The 26,578-nt window shown below is 34.0% G+C and overlaps 1 protein-coding gene across 2 annotated transcripts; it reads left to right on the forward strand.

The window, feature by feature from the left end:
- Positions 1-501: 501 nt before the first annotated feature.
- On the forward strand, positions 502-13,881 carry LOC131050842 (uncharacterized). Of its 2 annotated transcripts, none has more exons than XM_057985135.2 (8): positions 502-799; positions 1,176-1,325; positions 4,696-4,815; positions 4,900-4,943; positions 10,057-10,182; positions 12,824-12,908; positions 13,031-13,087; positions 13,592-13,881. In XM_057985135.2, the coding sequence occupies exons 2-8, from the start codon at positions 1,191-1,193 to the stop codon at positions 13,673-13,675; spliced, it is 651 nt and encodes a 216-aa protein (XP_057841118.2). In that variant the 5' UTR covers positions 502-799; positions 1,176-1,190; the 3' UTR covers positions 13,676-13,881. The 2 variants fall into 2 exon arrangements, with proteins under 2 accessions (XP_057841118.2, XP_057841119.2); XM_057985136.2 differs by having other exon boundaries at positions 609-799; positions 1,187-1,325.
- Positions 13,882-26,578: the final 12,697 nt, after the last annotated feature.

The following is a 26,578-nucleotide window of genomic DNA, read 5'->3' on the forward strand; positions in this document are numbered from 1 at the left end:
TTAAAAATAAATCTACACATTTTTTTAATCCAAATAAATGATTTTCAAAAAAATGGTAGATTGTCGAAACATCACAAGTCTGATCTATCAAGCTCTCAAGAACATTTTATTTCTACACATCAATTTAATATGACAATAGCACTATTATTCCATTCAAACTATAAAATAAAACACTCTATTAGTTCACTTTATCAGTTCAGCTTAATTTCAAATATTCATTTTGTTAAAAATTAGCCAACTCTAAAATTCATATAAACTAATTTATTTTATGCATAGTTCTATGTATTTATTTAAATAAACTAAACCCTTTTTAAGAGATTTTTCTATGCATACAATAGAGTATTGTGACTTTTACATAGATTTCTGTCAAAATTTATTATCATAATGGTAAAACAATTATTTATATATATCTGTTAAACATATTTTATTAATTACTTTCTCTGGAAGTCTGTGATAGAGAAAATTTCAACCGAAATATTTCAATCTACTGTGTGGAAGCACTGACTTTATAACGACTTGAATTCACACCATAGATATTATATACTGCTGGTCAAATCACATGAAAACAAGACAAGAGGAATCATTACCGGTTCAAATAAATATAAGAATTAGTCATCTTGATGTGCATTAGTCAAAGTTCTAGATGTCTTTCTCCTCTTATTTTTCCAGGAATTTTCTGACAAAAGCAAAAGAAAGTATTTAGTTGGTGCTGTAAATCGTTCAATTAGGTGTATGTTCAGTTGGATTTAAGCTCTCGTGTCGTATTTTTTCATCATCAAGTGGGTTCTTTAGATTGCAGGTGAGGCATTAGTTTAAGTAAAATTTTCTTGATTTTCTTAAGAAAATTGTAGATATAATTTTGATTTAGTTTAAGTAATTTTTTTTTGTTTTTTTTTAATAAAATTGTAGATATAAGTTTGATTGTGTAATATTTTTTGAATAACGTTTTGGATTACATTCTGTGTGATCTTTCGTCAAGATTGAGATATAAGCTTTCTTGTATAACAGATTTTAAATTTGTAATCCTTTCAAATAAATTCAAAATTTACAAGAATTTTGTTAAGAGACATTTGTGTTTTTTTTCACAAACTTTAAAAACAAAAGATATTATTTTTTTTACATACAATTATACTTTTTTATAATTACCTTGATGTGTGATAATGTGCATGTTTAAGATTATTTGCAGGACAATGAGTTCTTCAACCGGACTGAAAAAGATGATCAAGATTGATGTGGTTTCGGATCTCATCTGTCCATGGTGCTTTGTTGGGAAGAAAAGGTTGGAGAAAGCAATGGAGGAGACCAAGCATCTCTACATTTTTGAGGTATGGCTGTCTCCTCCTTAATTTCAAAAAATTTCAAGCACCGACCTGGTCATAATGCCATTCATAGCAGCCATGTGTCTGAAAATTGAAATATGATAAAAAGATTGAATAAATTCGAATTTTAAAGAATAGAAAGCATCAGTATATAGAATTGTTTCCAAGTATTTCCTCAGATGTAAAGAACCTCTTAACCTATAAAAATTCCAGAGCTAGGAAGTAAGAGAGATAGATGTTTTAATATATGAATGGCTTGGTTTCTTTTTGAAATTAAGAGGTTTATTTTTGATATTTTGTTGTATCGCATCAATATAGATGTTTTAATATATGAATGGCCTGGTTTCTTTTTGAAATTAAGAGGTTTATTTTTGATATTTTGTTGTATGGCATCAAGGATTTATTGAAAGTCGTTTTTTTCATTATATTTATGTTAAATTTTTTGTGAATTCGTTAGGAATCAAATTTCTCATTGTTGTTGGGTGAGCTTCCTTTCTGTTCAGTTTATCTTAAATTCAGATAGACTCATTTTTCAACATCCTTCCCTCAACCACTGCAATTGTTCAGAAATCCTAACTTGACCTGATATACTACTTTCAAAATTACCAATGATTATTTGACATTGAACCGTTTTATATTTGAATAGAGCTATCATGGCGTCATCAAATCATTGGTTCATTAGAAACCATCTCCTCTACCACCTCAATCAAGCCACCTTATGATAACCCCATTAAATCAAACTCTCTCACTACACCAAGCAAGCCACATTAATACATAGTGGAGAACATGTTTTGAGCTTTGAGTTTTAATTATTGACATAAAAAGTGGTCTGTCTTACAGCTAGACCACAGATCGGCAGACTTGAAAACAGGATTTAAATAAATGATATACAGCAGAATTACAAGGCCTTTGATTCATGGGAAAAAATTAATTTACTTTGTGCCTCGTCACCAAATTTGAAATTAAAGTTAGAAAAATCAGACTCGACAGTATGGGATACGTTCAAAAAAAATAAAAATCGAAGTCTTTTGTATGGGGATGTTTCTGAGACAGAAATTTTGGGAAACATCTTTCTATTATACTACCACCTTTGCCACTTCCATTAAGGATGTCCCTGGGTCACTTGTTTTATGACATATGTCAATTGTAACTTTTAACTTTGTGAAAACTAATTTACCTTTTTTAAGACATTTGTAGAGATATTATATAACAGATTGTGTCTTGAAGATTTTAATTCACTTTAATTCGCATACTCCTCATTTAAGCCCTTAATCCCCTATCCCTGAAACCCCTCTCTGTGTCCCCAATCATCGTGGAACTATGCTTGACACACATTGGAGAATCCACAATTTGATTTGTGAAAAATATAATTATATAAAAAATAAAAAATTAATCATTTTAAAAAACTTACAAATTTATTCAGTATAAAAAATTAATCATTTTAAAAAACATATAAATTTATTCATCATTGATTAATCACAATTCAAAGATTGCAGATGTCTTATGACCCTTAAACCAATAAATTATTCCTTCTTTATAAGACTTTGCCAAGTTTTTTATTAGACTACCAAGAATCGGTGATTACTTGGCAGAAAATCAGCTGTTTTACCAGATGACTTGCAATTCGATGAGTTTTCCAGGTACGGTTAAAAACCAAGGATACAAAGTTTGAACAATCTATATATAAAGGGAAGGAAATCCTCTTGTGGGCTTCTAGGGTTTATGGGCCAAGCTGCCCTCTAAAAACAGCTTCAACTTTATATAGAACTAGAACAGATCTTTAAATGCAACTTTACTCATTTTACCTCCTCCATAGTCTTTAGTGCATAATGGTCTTATATAAGGCCAACCAGCTTTCTTTAGCAGGGTTGTTCTTTCCTTGTCAGGCTTCCCGATTAAATTGATTTTTTTTGTTCGGACATATTTTCAGTTTCTCCGAGATTGAGGGAAGGAATATTAGGGTTCAAGATTGAAGAAACCAAAACCTGAATTTTCTCTTATAAGATATAATCATAAACAGTCTTATAAAAACCAAACGGAACAGAACAGAAATGTATATATAATATATAATATTATTCAAACGATCTTTTTCATCTAATTGAAGGATATGACTTTTTTAGTTAATTTGTTATTTTAATAAAGGTCACTCATATTTTTGAGTAGATTTGTTCTTGGATTATTAGGATGAAATTGATTTCTTTTGTTGCAACATCTTTTTTGTTGTTCTTAGATTGAAGAAAAGAGTATAATAGTCCAAACAAAAAAAGTTTTAATTTTCTCCTTTAAGGCATAGACATGGACATTCCTGTAAGCTGTACCCAAAACAATACAGAATGAGCTGTATATATACTCTTATTGATGTCATCTTCCTCAACTACCTAGCGTACGAGTTCGTTTTGCATTTTCTTACTCTATTCTTTTCTGCAATTTGGCGAATTTTCCTTGATATTCTACAATTGAGGCATATCCCTTTGGTTCTGGGCTTGCATTTATTGGGGTAGCCACACCCAGCAAGTTGGATGTTGTATTTGACTCAAATTCAGTGGTTTATTACGTCTCATTGAGTTTTGAACTTGGGCTTGCAATGAAAACCTCAATACATTTACCACTTGAGCTCACTCTATTTCACTGCAGTTTCTTATCGTGATGAAGATTAAGCATCTTTCTTTAAGAATGCTTGATCTTTGATTAAACAGGCTTCCTGATGAAATGATTTTATCTTTTGCCATAGCTTTTAAATTTCTCTCGATTTTAGAAAAAATCAAAGCTTGGAAGTTCTTCTTCTAAGATGTAGGCATGAACATTGGTATAAGGTTCTCACTCTAGAGAATGATGTTGTATTTGACTCAATTTCAACAATTTATCTTGTCTCACTGAGTTTTGAACTTGGGCTTGCAATGAAAACCTCAATAATTTTATCACTTGAGCTCAGCCTATTACACTACAGTTTCGTATCGTGATGGAGGTTAATTATAGTCCTTTAGGAATGCTGATTATTGATTACCAGGCTTCCCGATGAAGTTGATTTTATATTTTGCCATCGCTTTTAAATTTCTATCATTTTTAGAAGAAATCAAAGCTTGGAAGTTTTTCTTCTAAGATGTAGCCATGGACATTGGTATAAGGTTCACACTCTACAGAATGAAGCGAACTGTCTGTAATTTTCTTCATTTAACCTTCTCTTTCATCCCCCATGATCTTACAAGTTTATTTTACTGTTTGTTGTTAATAGTAATAATAATGGTGAAATGTCATTGTATAGAGCTGATTCTCTTTGATTACTGGGCTTCCTAATCAAAATGATTTTATTTTTTGAGGTTTCTTTTTGCTTCTTCTTAAAGAAGATGAGGGTGGTTGTGTCGGTGCCATGTGGCAGGTGAAGTGGCATCCTTACATGTTAAATCCCAGTCTTCCCAAGGAAGGAAAAGACAAAAATCAATTATACAGAGAGAGTTTTGGCGTGCGTTATGAAGCTATTGTAGAGACCATAAACCAGGTAGTCCTGAAAACAATGCTTTTTTTTAAGATAATGTTAACTCCTGTCATCAAGATGTGTCTCATTGAGAAAACTGCACGACAGGCTTTCCAAACTGTAGGTTACCGCTTCGGTACTGGTGGTCTGATGTGAGTATTTTCTTCTTTAATCTCTGTATGAATACCAGAATTTGGTTTGATGTGGCTTATTTGTGTTGTTTGTTGAAGTGGATCTGGCCTAGAAATTATTCGTATGACTGTTCATATTTCTATTTCTATGTAAATTTTTCACTTGTACACACAGCACAACCGCTATGCAGGCTGATTTGGCAAATGGTGAGAGACTTGTACTTTCTCTTGCTTGGAAATAATACAGATTTGGGATGAATGCTTCTTAGAAAAGAATTCCACTAATTTTTTGGCCCAAAATATTTTTCATTTAATTTTCCAATGAAATAGCCATCCTATTATTTTAATATCATAGCACCTCAAGTACTATCTTAATCGGCCAAGCAACCTCTATGTAGGATGGAAGTGTTACCGTCATAATCTTACCGATCATAGTCATGAAAAACTCTATGCAGCAATCTTAAATATTCGCACCAAGCATTTTGGTAAGCTCCCAATCTCAACGTCATCTCTAGACATAAATCTAAACCTCAAGGGTTCATTCATAATGTCCTTGCCTACATATCCCTTTTTGGGAATTAGATGCTCTATAATTTGTACACCAATAATAGAGAGGCTTCATGCTCTCTTTTGATTAGAGATTTCGATCTCACTTTTAAATCACAATTTATGCTTCCAATTCAATTCATTCACATATAGGCACACATATATAGAGAGTAGATCATCCACACATGTTAAGAGTTGTTCACACCATTAAATCACAATAGTTTAATTCAACATCATTATAAATGCATAGTAGTAGGTCTATATAACTCATTCATAGCCATGTCATTGCCAAGTTCATTGTGCTTCTATTTCCTGGAAAATTAGACCTCTCTAGCATTGAAGCTAACCTATACCTTCCTATACTTATCACTAAGCCTAGACATTGTCATAGTGTTCAACATGCAAAAATCTAATTATTCTAGTCCTGACAAGTCTTGAGGCATCCTTAGACACTCACATTAGAGACAAATAGTGATGACAATAGTTATTAAAGTTCATCCAAGATTTGGAGTAGAATTTTGGAAAGCCAAACACCACAAAACCTTCCAGTAGATAAGCTCTATGAGAGTAGATTACCTTTTTATAGGCTCATACCTATGTAATGGGGATACATTAATTGGAAGGATGACTTTACAACCATTTGATACAAATTACAGCCTCAAGCTAATCCATACTACAGAGGAGAGATGATCAAGTTTAAGAACAACCCCAAACTTACAAACTTGGGTCAGATGAGCATCCTTCACCCAAGGACTGCCTACATACTCACTTCCAAATGAAATTGAAGTCCCATATAGTTCTCCTAAGATTTCAATTAATAGGATGAGAATTTGCACTTTCCCAGATTAAGATAACCTATATAAATACTAGACAACCATTTTTGTCACATACATTAGCAATGTATAACTCTCAAGCCTTGATAGAACGTTCCCTTGAGAAACCAAGGTCAAACATAACGAAGGAAGGTCACGTAAACAAAACAAATCACCAATATGCATAATTTCATTCTAATGATTTAATTCAATATGTTATGATGGCACATTACTAAGAACAAGGTTCTTAAAATACCTCTACACATAATTGTCCTAATTATCAACCATCTTTAGACTAGTTGAGCAATAGAAAATTTGCCCATCTTAAATGACATATGTTAGATTGCAGTGTCTTATAGGGACAAATTGTCCAAATCAAATCCATACACAAAAATTATGCATAACAGCATAGTCAATATAATATAAATCCAATAATATCATAGCATAAGGTAGCAGCAATCGAAATCTCTTCACAATGTGAATATGAAGTCCTAATATGGCTCCAAGTGATGTCCTACTATAATATGATTCAATGACATTCTTGCTAGTCAGAACACAAAGTGCATCAACATGATCACATAAAAACTAAATATAACTTTGAAAAAATTACAATAATAGCTATAAACTTGCTTTAAGCATGATCAATACCCAAGTTATACCCAAAATAGTGGACAACACTATATCCATCAAAACATCATATAAAGACATACATTCAATAATATTAGTAATGATATATTCTTAAGCTGCTTGGTGCGATCCCACATTCATATAATAGTCCAGTTCACATACTAGATAACGTTTGAACTTGCAATTTATAGTTTTATACTACTTGTTACCTTAACGATTAGCAGTACGTGATTCCATATAGTTGCAATATGTTTGCAAATCAACACTCATACTCAGATTTCCAGTGATCCTAAGATGCAAAAACCTAACAAACTTACATCACATCTTTCAATAACAAACATCATGCCACCAACAAGCAACCAAACACAACAATCAATATACAAGCGAGGTCTTTAAACTCAATGAACAATCCTCACACTTTAGTACCCAATATGATACGAACATTTCTTGGTTAAAGCATTTTAGTAGGATAGAGATACGAGGGGCATAACCTTCAAATCAATCAATAATTCACATTGAGTTAAATCCATCATGAGATTTCTTAAATTGCAACAACTAGGTTACCCTATCAACATTTGTACATCACAACTTGGCACTCAGAGATTCCTATATCTCTGTCATGCCCAACAATTTGCTATTAATGATATAAACAATCATTTTCAGAAAAAAGTAAAACCAACTTTCACAACCATGACCCTGATCATAACAATGATCCTTTAGCGTTTAAAGCACATGATATAATCAGAAACCACTTACCACTATTTCAGTAGATAGTTAGAGTCATCTAGTTTATTCTTAAACCAAAATCCATAAAATTAATACACAGAATATTGTGATGGTGAAATTATTCTTTTCTTCTCATAATTATTGCAAAGCTAATGTCTAAGTGATTTTATACCAATTCCACTGTATTTTACAAGGACACAACCCATAAGGAAGGTACTCATCTTCAATCCTTTTATTCTGTGGTTAATGAAGTCTTATCACAGTCCATTAGATTTCACCTTAAATATCTAAGGATCTATACATAATTCCAAAGTCAAAACTCCAGTTCAACCTGACATCACTGTCTAATTATTAATATATACCTTGGTATCATAGATACTAAACAGTAATAAAACTATTCAGCATAGTCAAAGGACGTTTATCAACAAGGACACTGCTGCAATCCAATTTCTCTTCTCTATAATGTAACGACTGATCTTATTGGAGTTCCAGTTAATTGCAACTACTCCAGATTGATCAATGAGTTGTACCTGGGGTTTATGATTTCTTTCAAAATATTTACATCCCTATATGTGTTATTTTTTCAACATTCAGTTTGTTTTTAACATGGCTCAAAACTCAAACTGAACTTGAGCCAATGAAAAAACATGCACAAGCATGCAAATAACTCAATAAAATGCCCTAGAAAATATGGAAAAATGTATGTGGTACTTAATTGTTTGGCAAAATGTCTGAAAGAAATATACCCACATGCACATAAAAATGAATCAACCTAATAATGAAAAGACAGGCACAAGCACGCCAACAACTGAACAAAATGCCCTAGGAAATATGGAAGAATGTATGTGGTACTTAATTGTTTGGCAAATTGTCTCAAAGAAATATATCCATATGCACATAAACATGAATCAACCTAGATTAATTATTTTCTGTTGTGGGAGTTGAGGATTTAGAATTAAAAACTTCTTTAGAATAGTAATGTGAAAGAGTAATCAAGTCATCTTCAACAGACAACTTCAGTATCAACAAATCTGCAACAGATTCTTCATTGCAAACATCAGGAATCAAGTCATCTCTAACAGATAACTTCAGTATCAACAAGGCTTCATTATGACGCCTATCATAATAACATTGGTCTTTCGTCTATCCTCCTTTTTGAGTAGAATCTTTGCAAGGTTCCTGTACTCACAAATCCTTAGGATTTTATGACTCCAAACACTATAGTTGGTGCGAGTCAATTTTTATGACTTGGGTAGTAGCAGAATTTGAATGTTTGCTGCCATTATGAGTTTCACAATTCCAATAGTTGCAATTAATGGAGTTTTCCTACAGATTTAACTATGATAGGAAAGGAAAACATTAGGCCTATGAAGCAATGAAATCTTTGGCACTTTTTATAACAGGATCATTGATGACTTGTAAAAAGTTAAAAACAGACCCTATACGATGACTTTTAACCGAATGCATAAATATTTCTATAAGAACTAATGCTTTTTTTTTTTCTTTCCGAAACTCAATCTATAAACATAGACTCTAATTGCAGGGGGTAAACAACAAAAGAAATATAACTATGAAAACCACTATATACCAATCAGCCAAACAAAACTTCTAATATATCTAAATAGCAACTACAAACCATGGAAAGATTGAGACTATAGTCTCTTGCCAAAAGTGCCACCAGCTTGGAATCTGCCTAGCTTGAAAGCACTACCACCTCTTGGGGGATCAACCTGCTTGACAACTATTGGTAAATCAAACATGCCTAGACAGTCGGGAGCGGTCTGCCTATTTCCTTCTCAGATGAAGTATGCCTTGTAAAGAGCACACAAAAAGATTTTGAAAATGCTATGACCTTTGCAGCTTCACTCCTTGGCTAAATTTGCACACACAATATTGAGATGTTCTCCTTTTCTTATCACATGGTTGCTTGATCTTCATCTAATTCAATAGAATAGTCGATGCAGTGAAGTCACACGCCTTCGCGTATACGTTGCCGTGTCAAAGAAGAATGCCCATTGTGCAAAATGCTTCAATAACCAGACTATCATGCAATGAACTTATAAAATGGGATAATTAGGCTTGGTGCTAGCTTTCTCACATGCCTTTGTCACATTCTACTCTTCAAAGGAATGAAATCCTCCACATGCTGAAAAATCTACCTTCTATATCAGAGGCTCAATCGATTCGATAAAAAGTGGGAACATGATTGGCACACACTCGATGATACAACTTTTTTCACACTAAATGTTTTTCTCTCAACCTTTTTAATCCTACTTGTTTATTGCATAGTTTTTTGCATATTATTTTAGTTCTCATTTGTTCCAAGCAATCTTTGATTTTCTAGAGAAGCCAGATCTTTACTGAAGTGTTGCCTTCACGGTTCATGTTATTACCTTGCAGTTTGGTTGTTTGTATTGTTGCAGAGGGAGTACACAGGATGGTCACAGATTGATTGAACTAGCAGGTCGTCAAGGCCTTGATAAGCAGAATATACTCGTGGAAACCCTTATGATTAAAGCACTGACACAAGACGAGTGTGTTAGTCACAGGTAATTACAAATAAATTGTTATTGAATCAGTTGAAATATACAGTTTCAAATCTTGGTGTGAATTATCTGACTTCTACAACTAAATTGCTTCTAACATGTTATTTCCTTTTCTTTTCTTGGTTTAAATTATCCGATTCATCAAAACATTCTGTACATAGAGATTTGAATGAATAGATGACAACTTTTAACATCCTTTTAGGCCAATGTGCTCAGCGGGATCTATCAAAATGTGTTTGCATGTTTGCTTTTATGAGAATATAATTTGAGATTGAATTCCGAGCTATGCCAGGATGTTTAGGAAAGGCTACAGCTCAAAAATTCTAATTGAATGAGAATTTTATTTTAACTGTTTAAGTGATAAGCAATGCCCACGTTTCCACTTCTAATGAAAAGATGACTAAAACTCATTCGGAGGTCAGAAAGCCCCTTCCAAACAAAGTTTTGTAAGTTTCCAGCAGGTAGGTGTTTCACAGAATGAATTGAGAAGAGATCTCGGTGGAGAAGCTAATTCAATCTCATAAATAGTTTGCATATGCTATTTCTGTAATCGATAAGGAATATTCGTTCCACTTAATGTACAAGACTGTTTCATTTCTATAATTTTTATTTTTTATTAAGCAATAGTTTCTAAATTTTTAATACAAGGAAAAAAAATTATTGGACATTCTTTCACATGACTTCCAATAATTCATAGTCTTCTTCAAGAAGATACAAGTTCTTGTTTCTGGACAATCAAATGGCTCTTCCATATGATTACAAATCCCTGCAGCAACCTTGTTCTTCTTATATTTTAGTCATTGCACAAGAATAGCTCACAGAAAATTTTCAATTGTCCTTGATCATTTAAGGATTAACTTCCTCTGATGGCATCATGTTCTCTTCAAATTGACACGAGAAAACAAAATATGCTGTGATTTTAGCTATTTCTCAAAGATCGGCACCTCATGCTAGTTTGCAAACAGAAGTGGAAAGATGTTACAATAATGCTTTCAATTTGGCTATTTGTGAGACACAATATGGAGATGATCAAGATCTTTTCTTGCAATATGACTTATAGGATATTCAATGAATTGATTCCCTTAACCCAAAGTGCATTAACGCAGAGAGAGCATATAAACTTAAAATGCAGAACAATCCTTAGTGAGATGTTTCAAGCTACCTCCCTTGTAGCATTTCATCTGTACTTGTGTCAATTAATGATTCCATCCGTCTCTGCCATCATAAATGCACAAACTCTCAGATCCTATTTTTCAAGTTTATGCACAAATCTATCACTCCCCAAGGCATGCATGCTTGATCAAGCTTGCTTCTTTATCTAACGCTTGTCTTTTGTGCCTTGTAAAACTAAGCAAGCTGCTGTAGTTGTTGCTGAAAATTCGAATTTAGATCACACGTCTTTGCACAGTTGTTGCAAGAACATTTCTTATTTACACTTCCCCAACCGCATTTCTTGTGTGCACATCATCAGGCAAAATCTCAACCTCCTAGCTTAGCTTGAAAGTAGAATGCATTCCCATAGGAACTATGTAGGGAACAGTCTGATCTCCCACCTTTTAAAAGAAGACACCAATTACATCACATGTTTAGAGTATGACATCAAAGCTAACATTGTGAAACACGTGGTTAGGAAAATCTGGGGAGTGTTGTAACATAAATTTTAATCTGCTTACATTGAAATTGGGTAGGTTGTCCAAAAACATTCTATTACATGATTTGGGATAAGTTTTAGGAAAAATCCCTGTGAAACCATTGCATAAGCTATTCAAAATGCTATTACTGTAATTGAGTCCCTCTTTCTTGTGATATACTTTCCATAAGGTGATCTTGGCAGCAACAAAACCCTATCTGGCCTTGGAGTTTCTTGTTGTGTGAAATAGCTTTCAGATCTCTATAATATTCATCAGTCTTTTTTATCTACATAACCCTTAATGTCATTTCTATCTATACAAGCTGAAGATCTCAAATATGGGGCAAACAGAACTTTTTCTCCCATAGACAATGACAATCAAAGCCTCAAACAATTGATACAGTCATTCTACTACATAATTAATTACTTAATTTATTAAGGCTTTTCAAAGCACAATAAGTTCTCATGAACCTGACTAAGTGAGCTTTCCTCTGTTTCTTCCAATAGAATAGAAAAGGAACTTCTTATCACTTCTCAAATCCAAATCTACTAAAAATCTAATTCAATGTGACTACCCTTATCCAGTAGGTTGTCTATTACACAGTCAATGTAAAATTTTAACTCCTCTACCAAATTAAACTGGACAAATTTTGGTGTGGAATAGGGGAATGCATTTTTGAGTAGCCTCCTTCCACAAACTCAAATTGGATGAATGAAAAATTCTAATTTTTGATCTGATAATGCTAATATTTGAAAAAGACTAAACCTCTCATATATTGATATTAATTCTTGTATGTGATACGTTGTACATGGTTCAATCATCTAATTATACATAAAGAGAAAAACCAAAGAAGATCAAAGACTATGAATTGCAGATGTGGTTAGTGTAGAGATCTTGAGTTCTTGTTGAAAGTATCCCGTGCGTCCATTTTATATACTCAGTCCATAGTATATAGAACATTGCAAAAATAAATTGAAAACCAATATCTTCTTCTCTTTCTTTCATGTCTGCAGACAAGTGCTTTTGAGTGCTGCAGAGAGCGCTGGTATTGAGGGTGCTAAAGAATGGATTGATGATCCCAATGCTGGTTTGAAAGAGGTAATTAAAAAGATTTCATCCTAAAATTCATATATGTATTATGTTTTATTTTGGTTAGAAAAAGTTATATTTATTAAGCTCAAACTAGGTCTTGAAGGTTGTTTTTGCTCACTGGATTTCAGATACAGACCAAGATGGCAACATATGCTCACAATATATCTGGTGTGCCGAACTACAAGGTGAGCAAAATCCATGTCCTTTTCTTTGATTGGGTAACATTTCCTTTGATTCTTTTTGAGTTGTCTTCCCTCCAAAATTTAAGCAATATAAGGTAAAGTGATAAAATCCTTTTGTTTTTCCATGGGGATTTCTTACTTTCAATGTACTGGCCAGGATGCCATCTAAAAATAACTCCTATTCTTTAATACTTTACCTTGAAGAATATTTATCACAGAACAATGCATCTCTTTAGCTGAAAATCCAACCCCTTCCTTATACCGCCATTGCATTTTTTATTTTCATTGAAACCCAATTTCTACACTACATCTACCAACACGGAAACCAGGGGTGCTAATGCCTGGCAGATTTTGAATCTTGTCATCACTGTGATAAGTACACCACTTAGATTAGCCCCCGAGTAAGATCAATTTATTTATTTAATTCCTAAAAGACTCTTTTTTTTTCTTTCCAAAAATTGGGTTTATTTGATCAAGTGTTTAATTTTGATATGGTTGTTTTTGCAGATCAATGGAAAGTATGATTTGTCAGGTGCCCAAGATCCACAAACTTTTATACAGATTTTTAAGAAAGCATCTCAAAATGTTTAAAATCAGAGTTTGAAGTTGAACTGTGAAGAGATATTCACTTTTAATTAGATAAAGATATTCTATTGAATATTAATAAACTCCATTTGGGTGGCCGGGTTTCCATCAGGTCAATGTAATTGCTATGATCAATAGGTCTTTGTGAGAAGCAGGGGCATTCTTAAGGCATAAACCTGAAAAAGTTGAATAAAAGTTTCATTTGCAATCAATTGTTGACTACTGAACTTGGGCTTGTGAAGAAGTTAAATTAATAAACCATTCAACTATTGAATTTTAAGCAAATTTGTCTTTGTATTTTCCTTTTCTGGTTTGCATTGTGTGATATTTTTCATCATCAACGTTTTGGATCATACTACATGATCCATCATCAGGATGAAAGAGATAGTTACAGAGCAGAAATCTATCTTTGATCAGTCCTTGATCAGTCCGGACTTTGGATACATGGTTGAAAATATGATCCCAATGGGGAAACGTTGTTTGGAGAGTTTGATTAGTTTTCAACAACCCATGTGTATATTATTAGATTTATCCCATTTTCAAGATAGTTTCACAGCCCTTGGATTCCTAGAGAGATTTATTTCTAACAGTCACTAAATTTACTTCATTTTCAAGGTAGTTTCTCAGGTCTTGGTTTCCTAGAGAGGCATATCTCTGATCCCTTCATATGCTTTGAGATTAAGCAAGCATGGATGGAAATCGAATGACCTGAAAGACAAGCTCAACGAATCTTAAGATGAGAAATCAAAATATAAGAATAGTTATGAAGGATGATTGGCAGATAACTGGTAGATATCATGTTGAAGGATGCATTCATATTAGTGGGTATGATGCAAATTTATATTCATTATCATCTAAAATTTACTATAAACTCTCATGTTTAACGAGAATCGTCTATATATCATTTTATTAAGGAGCAAAGAAATCTATTTTTACACTACTTATTTAAAGTGAATTTTATACAATAATGAAAAAAGCTTTCAGCCCGAGAGTAAACTCAACAATAAAGAGGTTTATCAAGATGAATTTAAACTGAACTGATGGATTATTTAATGGCAACCTGGGCATTGCAAGGGCAAGAGACTTTAATAGGAATACAAATGGTATATCGTTGGGGCCTTTTGCTAACAAAATTATTAATGTGTGGCAGAAGTCGTAACCAAAAGTAGCAATCTAGTTGGCTATAACCAAATTAGTATTCGAAGTTAGTGTTCAAAGGATGCTCTCTCATGTGAAAAGTAGTAAAGCAAGAAAGCATAAAATTATTGAATTTCAAACAAATATTCTTTTTTCAGTTTAGATAGGTACTTGTTGGAAAAAAGATCACAATATTTGAAGGAAGGTAGTGAAACATTGTTTGGAGAGTTTGGTTAGCTTGTAAAAACCCATGTTTATATTAATAATTAAATTCATGTCATTTTAATGATAGTTGAGGACTAGTTTCCTAAATAGGCTTTATCTCCGATCTTAGAGAAACCATTAAATGCTTCAACATTAAGTGAGAATCAATGAAAATTGAATGAGCTTACAACATTAAGTGAGAATCAATGAAAATTGAATGAGCTTACAGATAAGCTCAACTGGTTTTAATGGGAAATCCAAATACAAGGATAATTATCGAGGATGCTTACCAAATAAAAGGTAGAGTTTGTGGTTGAAGGATCTTAGTGGTTATATTGCAAATTTATGTTGATTATCATTTTGAATTTATTATAAATTATCAAAGGGTTGTAGTTTAATTGGTTGAGCTCCACTGGTGAGGATGATGGTATGTGATATAAAAAGTATAAGTTGCCAGATTCTGCAAAAAATCCCACGGGTCCTGGTTCGGTTCGCAACAAATACTGATCCGTTACAAATTCTCCCCAAATTCTGTCAGGGTTCGATTTTGGCCCAGGAAATTCTCTCAGAGGAACCCTGGCTGAATTTTGACAGATTTTGGACGAATTTCAGTGCCAGCGGCAGAACCCGGGACGAATCTGGGTGAAAAAGACATTTTTAAAAACTTTTTTAAAGTTTATTTTTGCCTAATTTAGTCTATTCGACCTTCCACCCTAAATTAGACCACTAAAAAGGTTAAATAGGTAAAACTTATCTCATTTGTTCAGTGATGGCTGATTGTTAATGTTGACATTATTATTTTTGAACATAAACATTGATATGGTGGTGTATTTTGGCATTCTGCTATGTTATTTGCCATTTGGAATAAAAGTCTACGACATTAATATATATGGTGGTGTATTTTGCTATTTATTTGCTGCTGCATATATATATATATATATATATATATATATATATATTTTATTTCTATATGTTTTTGTACGGACGAACCCAAAGCGAACCCAAACCCACCCCCCCCAAAAAATGAACGAATTTGCGAATCCGAATCTCGAACCCGAATCTGAACCAGAATCCGAACCGGCAACTTAGTAAAAAGTCATCCACCAAGGTTCAAACCCCCAAAGGCATGTTCGGGTCAGGTCCCCCTGCATGTGGCTGCTTAGCCTAAGGCAACTTGTGTTTTATATATATGCTTACTCAAATTGTTGCAATCCGCTATATAAAGACATAAATGGCGACATCTATGTATTCCAACTTGTTAATAAGAGTTTTTATCATGCCTTAATTTATTTTAAATTAATTAAATAAATGTAGCTAATCAAGTACAAATTAATTTAGATAAAGATGCTGCTATTGATATTTGAAAATCTTGCAAATTAAATGTCTTTGTCCAAGTATCATGAATCCATTCTTAAATATTTAATAATATTCTAGACCCTCACCTGCCTTGTGTGAAAATAATGTCGAAGCCTGAAAAAATACTCTACAGACCTTGGCCTTCTAACATAAACTCGATATCCGCTGTAGAAATGCCTACCTGCCACATAAACAGTCATGTCTACTTTAGAGACATAAAATTCTTTCTGAAAATTGAATAAATCTTCTGAATCTTAATATTCCTCCTACCATAGGAGACTCTTAGATTCACAATTAACAAATTCCAACAGCTGATGAAGTCATAGCAGATAATTTATAAGAGTTCATGCATTTGTTTGACAAACAATTTCACTCCCCAAATGTCTGTTAATTCCACGATGGTTTTCTATCTTTGGACAGGTTAAAGAAATTGTGACAGTTGTCACAAATCGGGAATGCAATAGTACTGGAATGATAGATATTGCATATGGCAATGCTCATAAAAGACACATGGATGTAACTCCAGAAAAGTTAAATTTCACAATGAGGGATAATGGATACCATGTACGCCTTTGATTATTTGTCAAACAAATTTTAGGTTTAGTTGGCACTCACTTTTTCTCTTCAGCAGCTCCCATGTCCTTACCAAGTGTTCGTTGAAGCCTACCTTTAAAATCTCGCTGTACAAACAAGGAATGTATTTGTAAATATAATCCAAAATCCAGATGATAGCATATTCATTTCTTATTATTCTCTCTGAATTATTGAATTGGGAGGGGCAGGTAGCCTGCCTGTGATGCACCTGAAAGCTTTTCCTCCAGAGTAGCAGAGTATGATAGTAATGTTTGCCTATATTTTCCACACGCTCCAAGCTGATTCCACCAAGACAACTGCAAATCAGCATGGAATCTAAAAGGACTCTGCCAATAGAGAGTATGCTCCCTTCATTCCTGACCCAAATAGGACTTGATTGAAAGTGAAATGGATGTTTCATGTAGAGCCCTTTTGTTTTTCTGGGTAGCAAACAATTAAACTGATTTAAAACAGAGACTTTTAGTGAGTTTTAATACCGTAGTCTAGATGCAGCTACCATGGCTGAGGTAACTCTGCTCAACGAAGGCAGGCATCCTCCCAGGAATACATATTCTTTAATGAAGTTAGAACTACTGTATTCATCATATCCTGCATCAGGCATTGTACTGAACTGTTGGTAGATTTTACCAAAGATTACTATGTGATAGATTCAAAATCAATCACATGATTGAACAATAGAAACTAAGAAGCCAGCAAAAGGCAGGACAAAATGTTAAAGATTTTGTCATTGTGAGTGCTCCCTTTGACTGATATATGTTAAGGTAGAAATGAAGTACTTGCGGCAAAATATGGAGTTGAACTTCTGCTGACAGATGCACACTATCGTCTCACCTTAGACAACATGAACTTGGCAAACTCAGTGTGTGCATAATTAAAATAAAAATAAAATGGCATGTAATGTTCAGCTCAAGAGTTTATTTCTTTGAAGCTTACCATGCTATTAGTTTTTGACACCCAAGTAATTCTTGATAATCACACAGAAGCAGTGCTATTTTATCCTGGAAATACAGATAATCCTGTGACTAAAAAGCTGAAAAATACTAGATAGCAACCAAACTCCGTGCATGACTAATAAAAACCTTTACAAAATGAATGCTAATGAAAAAGCTTAGAAAATTACGTGGAACATAATTCAATATAGAAAAATTTCGGAGAAACTCGAGATAAATCTAGAGTTATCAGGACTTTGGATCGAATCAGTGATATAAATACCTCTCTGTGTCAACCTGGGCATGCTTTGAATTCAGTGGGAAAAACTCAGGTAGAGAAAAACTGGAAACAAGATATTTGCAAATAAATAGGAGTTTATATGTTTTTATGAATTTTTCAATGCTTTTTAATTTTCTAATTATATCTTTGATTAATTGAAAATTTCTTAAATTACCAGTCTGCGTAATGTCAATATTATAAATTTTATTTTTTAGGGGAAAAGATTGATTATTTATTTATTTATTAAAAACAGTATGCAAATCATAAATATATTCTTTTATGGCCAAAAACAGGAACAGAGTTAAGAATACCACATAATATGCATATAAAAACAAATCCACCATAAAATTTTAAAAAAGTACCTCAATGTCAATTCGTCAAATTTGAATCTCATAATCTATAAGAAAATATTGATCAGAAAGCTGATCGATCCATACACATTTGTCTTTACCTGATGATAATGAGAAAATCCCGGTTTACAAAATTTGAAGTATATTAAAGAACCCTGAAAATAAGTCCTCTTGTGTGCTTAAATTAGCCTCTGGCTCGGCAGTGAGCTAATTCAACCTTTTATCTTCACCTTCTACACCTGTAACTTTTAAAACCTGTCAACACTCTAAAATTGTAACGCATGAAATATAAATTGGTTTCTAAGTGTTATTACCTAGTTATGGATGAATTTTTCAAAAATCATTTCTTGAACACCATAATCCATTATTGATCATAGCCATATACGGAGTCCTAACAAATGTCACCAAAGGTAGCATAGTACTTTTTTTCTCCCAAAACTTGATCTCAAATATATTGCTACTTTCATGCCCTTCTGCGCTTCTGAATTTTCTGGGATAAAAATTGGATTCAATCTCCAAACTCGATTCTTGTATATTCTTTGAAGATCCGACTGAATTCTTTTCACCATTACTTACCAAATTTGAAGATACCTATAATAAACCACTCAATCACCGAAGCTGGACTGGGCTGGAGCCCTCTTAACCCATCCCACTTTCTCTTTTCCGTTCCCGTTTCCGTTTGCGGTTAATCACGCCAAGTCTAATTTTTGAAAACCGTCTCTACCACCGAAAAATATGCAACAAATAGTTTCCAACCCAATCAGCCTTCGTTTACCAGCGTACTCCCACCCTGCGCCAAAATGGGAGCTGTGAAACAGGGTATGGATGTCCATCGTTCAGCATGACGGAAGGCCGATTATTGTTAGATTTTACAGTTGGAAATTATCTGGTAGACATGCTCCAAAATTTGGAAGCATAGACAAGGCACGAGAACCGTTTGACAGAAAGTCTCAAAGAAAAGTGGTTTCATCGAACGCTATAATTTCCGGCTATACACAAAATGTGTTTCTTACAAAGGATTTAGAGACTTTCACCCAAACGCTATTGGCAGGTGAAAAGCCAGACCGCAGTCTTTGCCAGCAACGATGGAGGTTTTTTGTCAGATGTAGATACAACTGCTCTGGTAGATATGTATCCAAAATGTCGAAGCATAGACAAGGCACGCCATCTGTTTGACAGAATGTCTCCAACAGTTGTTTACAATGCCATTATCGAGGGATATGCAAAATGTGGAAGCATAGACAAGGCATCTGAACTGTTTGACAGAATCCCTGACTGGAGGATATTAACAAATGAGTCTGTTGAAGAGGCTTTAGAAACTTCCAAATACAATGGGAAATTATAAAGCCCGACTCTACAACTTTTGCCAGCATCCTCCCAGCCTGTGCCAAATGGGAGCTCACTAAAGGGTAGTAACATATAAAATCTGCATATTCAACTTCTACACAACTTTTCATATCATCCGCAGGTCTCCAAAACTTACAAGAAATGTGGTCTTGACAGCAAAGACCCCTTTGCTGCCCTAAAAAAAGATATTGATGTGTTCTCTCAGTTTGGCGAGGTCCTCCTTGTGGGGGATTTCAATGCTAGAACTGCAAGTGAACAGGCTTGCATCTTTAGCTGTAAAGATGATTGTAATCCTATTTGGCTCCTAGAAGAAGAAAATCATCAATGGGAGAGAGTGTCAGAAGACACCAATGATTGCAACCAATTTGGGGAAGAGTTGCTTACTCTCTGTGGCATGTTTGACTTAATTATCTGTAATGGTTTGATTAGATGGACAAATTCCAGCAATTCACTTGCAACACTTACAATGGGGTGAGTGTGGTTGACTACGTTGTTTGTTCGCATAGCCTATGTGAAAAAATCGAAGATATGGTGATTGGTGAACATTTATGGGACCTCAAATCAGATTACAAACCGATTTATTTAAGTATTGTTTGGGCAGAAAAGAGGTATTATGTGGAAAAAAATCAACATTCCCTACAACAACATTCAAAGGGCAAAATTCTTTTGATGCAAGAAAATGCTTGTATCTTCGAGGCTGCTTTGGAGAGACTTCTTAAATGGGAGAAAAAGACATTTCATGATCTCAACAGTCATAAGTTAACAAATTTGATCCATGTGGCCCTCTCAAAATGCAAAAGAACAAAAAACAAAAAATCTGAGACAAATTGTTTCCCGGTGAATGCTTGGTTTGATGAGGAATGCAAAATGGCTAGAAGAGGTTTAAGAAAGTCAAATAATAAAGAGACTCACATCAAAGCTTACAAACATATTTTAAAGAAAAAGAAAGCTGATTTTATGTGTACTAGGAGGGAAGAGTTAATTTTTCTTAGCAAATATAATCCCAAACTTTTTTGGAAAGAGCTGCAATCAAAAAAGAAACAGATTGACAATAGTATCACAGGCACTCAAAGGTTTGATTATGCTAGGCAACTTTATGAACATGATTTGGAGGTGGCTCCCCCACCCTTGGTCAACATTTCTACTAATCTTTTCACCGTGCAAGAAATTGAATTGGGTATTAAGAAATTGGGTGTTGGTAAAGCTAAAGACTTAGGTGAACTTCAAGCAGAGTTTCTCAAGTGGGGCATGAAAGTCCTTGCCCCTCATATTGCAAAAATATTCAATAACATCATTCCTCATGGGTTTCCTAAAGATTGGACTACAAGTCTTGCTATACCTCTTTTCAAAAGTGGAGATGTCAATAACCCCTCCAACTATAGGACTATAATGATCAATCCTTTGTTTGCTAAGTTATTTGGTAGCATGATAGAAAATAGAATCAGCAAATGGGTAGAAGAAAATCATAAACGTGCAAAAGGCCAAGCTGGTTTCAAACCTAAACATTCCACAATGGTATTACTTTGAGACACATCATCGAAAAAACCTGGGAGAAAAAGGAAGATGTCTTCTGTTGCTTTGTTGATTTCAAAAAAGCTTTTGACACAGTCCCACGTGACAAACTGTGGCACAGAATGGAAGAGCTTGGTATCCCGGCTCATCTTAGGGCTGCTGTTCATAGGCTTTATGAGGAGGTTAAAGTGAAAATCAGAACCCCTGATGGCATTTCAACTAGTTTTAGGAGTGATATTGGTGTCAAACAAGGGTGTCCTCTTTCCCCTACCATGTTTGGCTTATACATTGACAAACCTGAAGAATGGTTAAACATGCAGAATGGTGATGGTATTCAATTGGGTGAATTTGTGATAAGGCTGCTCCTTTATGCTGATGACCTCATTTTTCTTGCTAATTTTGCCCTTGGTTTGCAAGAGCACTTATTTGCCCTTGAGCGCTTTTGCAATATTGTGGGAATGCAAGTTAATATCAACAAGACGAAAATCATGGTTTTCTCAAGTAGAAGGAAACAAGAGCAACATAAGTTTTACTTTGAAGGTAGCATTCTTGAAGAAGTTGCAGATTACAAATACCTTGGAATTGATTTCAACAAGAGTCTTAGTTGGGAAGGTTGCACGAAGAAGAGAACTCTAGGCGGCTGGAAGGCACTCTATGCACTTCAAAATAGATGCAGAGAGGCTGAGCTTTGGGATTGGAAAACCATCCAAACACTTTTTAGGTTTTTGGTGTTGCCGGTTATTCTATATGGTTGTAAAGTTTGGGCCAGCAGTACCTTAGATTCTCAATGGAAGCAAATTGAGAGAATTCAAAAACGTTTGATCACAAGCAAGTTCAAAATTAAAAGCACGGTCCCATATGATATCATGTTAAGTGAAACAGGTGCTGCCCCTATTGAGGCAGCTGCTATGGCGCATCTCATTAGCTATTTAAAAAGAACCGAGCAAATGGGAGAAGATAGATGGCCTAAGGTTGTTGTCAACGACACTTTGTGCAAAAGGAAGAAGACGTGGATGAAACAAAACATCAAATGGTTGAAAAAATGGGATATTTATTTGAACTCATAACCTACAAACAACAAGGAGATAAAGGTCTTCGTTATGGAAAAGTTTTACAAGAAAAATTGGAGTATTGGGTTAGGAAGGAAGAAACAATACTATATTAATGAGTTCAACCCCAATTATGATCATCTTCAAAAAGTCTATATAGGGGCTAATATATCATGGAAGGCTAAAAAGTCTAAATTATGATCATCTTCAAAAAGTCTATATAGGGGCTAATACTATATTAATTGCACAGCTTAGAACCAACTCTCACCAACTTCGGTGTGAGACCGGGCAGTGGAAAAGGCCAAAAGAGATTTGGGAAGAAAGAGTTGGCCCGTTTTGCGTCAGCAGGAATGTGGAAACTAAAAAACATTTTATCTTGGAGTGTGAAGCACTTAAAGTCAGCTGGGAGAAGTTTGCCAATTTCCTAACTGCCAGCACATGGTATAACCTGTTCATCGAGGAGCATATCGTGAAGATGAGTGCTCTCATCATCAGCCTGAATAAGCAGAGATCAGACCTTAAAAAACTGATTCAGCTTGATCAGATTGTCCCATAGGCTATTCTTAGCCTCGTGGACGTTAAAATTCTTTCTTTCTTTCTTTCTATTCAATTTGTATAGTTCTTTTGTTTGGATAAATTTTCAGAATGGGACATCATCAATCAATTTAAGGGATAATGAAGTGCATAAGACATGGGAACTTAATTGATTGACTCACTTATTATGGGCATGTAATCATACATGATAGAGTCTAAAGGGTGTATGGTTATTTTTGTAGTTTTCTAGAATAACATCAAAATTGACAACCTTGTACCAAATCACCCTTTTATATATTATGGTAAGATATATTGTGTGGACAATCTTTGAATGTGAGTGATATTTAATTGATATTGTAACACCATAAAACGGTTAATTCGGGTGTTAGTCAAATCAACATAAAACTAAACCATTAAAAAGCATTATCAAGAAAGATTAAGCATAGAAGCATATGAGAGATAAAAATGAATAAACATTAAGACTTCATTCATGATGCTCCCTACGCCATTAGCTCTTCCTTGTCCTCCTTGTCTCCACGAACCGCATTGCTTTGAGGTTGTCAAATGAAGATTGGGAGATTGAGTGGAGTTAAGTGTGGATTGCTCCCAACTAGCATAACAAACTAAGTGTGGATGATTGGATGTAAATCAAAACGGGCATTATGATTGTGCTATGATGAAAAGTGGATGCAACTAAAAGGGCAGCATAATGATATGATAAAAAGTTGATCAAAGGGCAGCATGAGGATGCATAAAAGTTCTGATTTTTTTTTTGATTGATGGATAGATGCTTCAATTTATAGAGTTAGGAGCCTAGAAATGGACGGTCAAGATTAAAAGGGGGATCAAGGGCTTAGATTAAAAGGGAATTTGGTCCTAGGTTGAAAGGCTTAACCTCATGACAACTGTCACAAAGACAAGTAGGTGCAAGGGTAAATGTGCTCACACATGTGTGAGCAAATCTTGGGAAGTCCAAGAGGTGACAAGTGGAAACACTAGTGGAAAGGTGTAAGGGCTAGTGGAAGAGAGTTTATGACACACGAGCCAAAAGTGGAAAGAGTATGGTGGCTCTATGGGGAAGAGCATCCTCACACATGTGTGAGAACCCCTTGGTCAAAGGTGACGTGGACATGTGAAGTGACTTGTGATTCACATGTGGAGTCACATGTGGGTTTGGGTAGATGTGTAGTATTTTTAATTTGAATAAATACTAACATTGGCTAGGCTTTGGATTAATTAGGATAATGAGGGGATTAGATGATAGGTTTGTAGGAATCACTAAATTAGCCTAATTAATCATGGATTAATTTAGCTAATTAGGATTAGGGACAAGAATGGAATATTCCATAAAGGTGAGTTTGATTTATTGAAATAAATCAATATTTGGAATAAGTGAAAAGGGGATATTAATTAAATATAATTTAATTAATTAGAAGGTAATGGTAGGCTAATATGATTAATTAAATTAATCATGTGATAAAGACATAATTAATTAAATATTAATTTAGTCAATTTTATGTGTCTACAGATATAATAACTTTCTTCTACCTTAGTGGTACTCCCTTGTTCCAATTTCATAGTATTTGGACAACCAATTATCGTCCTAATGGCTTAGCTAGAGTTTTGGTTACAAATGTGACTAGCATGGGTATTGATGATGTAAATTTTTCATTAATAAGGTAAGACATTATAATAGTTCCATGATAATTTGTATATTTATTGATTATTATTGGTTATGATGATGCTTTTGACTTGCGACAACCCATATAACACAATATACAATAATAATATTTCTAATATTAAGGACACTCATGATTATCGTGACCATATGAGTAACTATGTCTATTATGACTATGACTATACAATAGCCTCAAGATAATGTATTGTGTAGTTTACACAAGCTAAGGCATTAAGAGTTGTTGAATGAAGTCCCTTAAGTTTTTCTAATTCTATAATTTTATTATTCATGTTATTCCCCTCCTCATTTATGAGCCTTTACAAATTTATCATAATTTCCTCATAAATTTCAATGATACCATGTGACTCACAAACTTTCTTAGAATGATAGGGCTATCCATAGTAGTATGATGAAGATGGGCTGATAACATTGACAAGGTTGTCAACAAAGAGGAGAATTTGAATGTACTCAAAACTATCCTCCAAATATATAGTATGAAACTCCAAAAATAACAATGATATGTTTGTAAGATACAAATCCAAACTAGCTATGTTTGGAAGAACAATGTCCTGTTGCATTGAATCAATGAGGGCAATTCATGATCCAATGCCAATATAAAAATAATAACAAAAGATGAAGATGATTGAGATGGGATCTCAATGCGAGGAGTGGGAACATGAAGATATGCCTTTGATCTATCAAAAAATGCAAGACCTCTGATATTATATCAAGCTCATCTAAAGTATTATTATCCAAGGGTATGGAATCTACATGTGCAAGGGGAAGAAGACAATTTTATGCAAGATCATCTAGGAATGGAGAGATATAAGGATCTCCATGTATCTCCCAAAGTGCACTCAAGGTCTGAAATAGCACACATAGTGTCGTAATCAACACTAGAACAAATCAATCCTACAACATGGTCTATGCAATTACCCCAAACTGATCTACCACCTAATGTGACTAGTTTATGTATGAATCCATACAAATAAGACAACATATCTAGCCACTTGAGATGTGTGAAAATTCCATGTCGCCAACACTCATAATTAACCTTTGCTAGGCTAATAATAAAAGGATGAAAAGAAAAACCCATGATACATCATCAAATGAAATTAACAAACCCCAAAAATCTCAGAGCATATGGAGAACATCAAATACAACCATCTCTAACAAATATATCCATCCCAAGTGCCAAAATGCCCAAGTAATTGACCAAATAATAAAAACGTCGAAATCTAGATAAAATGTTCCTAGGACAAAATCTAGAAACATAGACTACTTAAGATTTGGATAGACGCCTCTGAGAGATTTCTAATGATGTCTAGTTTTCAAAAAGTAGAGGACAAATGTGCAAGATATGGCCCTAGAAGCACAAAACTAAAGGCTAATTTTGGAGGCATAGTACAAAAAATTGGAGTAGATTCTAACAAAACAACCTTTAGATCTTGATCAATACATTGGAACTAGCTTTACAAAGATATCTTGTTTGTGTGATTTGGAGATTGTATGACAAAATTAAGGCAAAAAAAAAACCTAGGTCAACATCCAAACTAAAGATCCAAAAATATGCCAAAAATATTTTGAATTTTGTAAGAATATGCTACCTTTGATCAAAATATTTTGCTTATCACCAAATTTAGAGAGCTTAGCTAAATTTGTAAGTATGCTAAATATATATGGAATATGTCAAAAATCGCAGTCGTAGCTGATGATGTCACCCTAGCCTATCAAAAGGACTCTTGTGTAACTAGTTGCCAAAGAGAAGTACCTCATGTCAATTTTTTTTTAAAACTTATGAAAAATGTATTAAGCCCTTCAATTTATTTTATATCGCATAATTTTTTATTGAAGCTAACTGTTATGATGGTCTCCCATGATGTATGTTGAAAGTATGATCGATAGATCTATATAGTTGTACATAATTTGACCTCAAACA

Source organism: Cryptomeria japonica, chromosome 11 (genome assembly GCF_030272615.1).
Source record: "Cryptomeria japonica chromosome 11, Sugi_1.0, whole genome shotgun sequence".
NCBI classification, from domain to species: domain Eukaryota; kingdom Viridiplantae; phylum Streptophyta; class Pinopsida; order Cupressales; family Cupressaceae; genus Cryptomeria; species Cryptomeria japonica.

What these genes read in the sequence shown, in the direction of transcription:
- LOC131050842 (XM_057985135.2), top strand. Translation starts at nt 1,191, where the DNA reads ATGAGTTCTTCAACCGGACTGAAAAAGATGATCAAGATTGATGTGGTT. An exon ending in AGCATCTCTACATTTTTGAG is followed by an intron (nt 1,326 to 4,695) that starts GTATGGCTGTCT and finishes GCCATGTGGCAG; the next exon opens with GTGAAGTGGCATCCTTACAT. An exon ending in CCAATGCTGGTTTGAAAGAG is followed by an intron (nt 12,909 to 13,030) that starts GTAATTAAAAAG and finishes ACTGGATTTCAG; the next exon opens with ATACAGACCAAGATGGCAAC.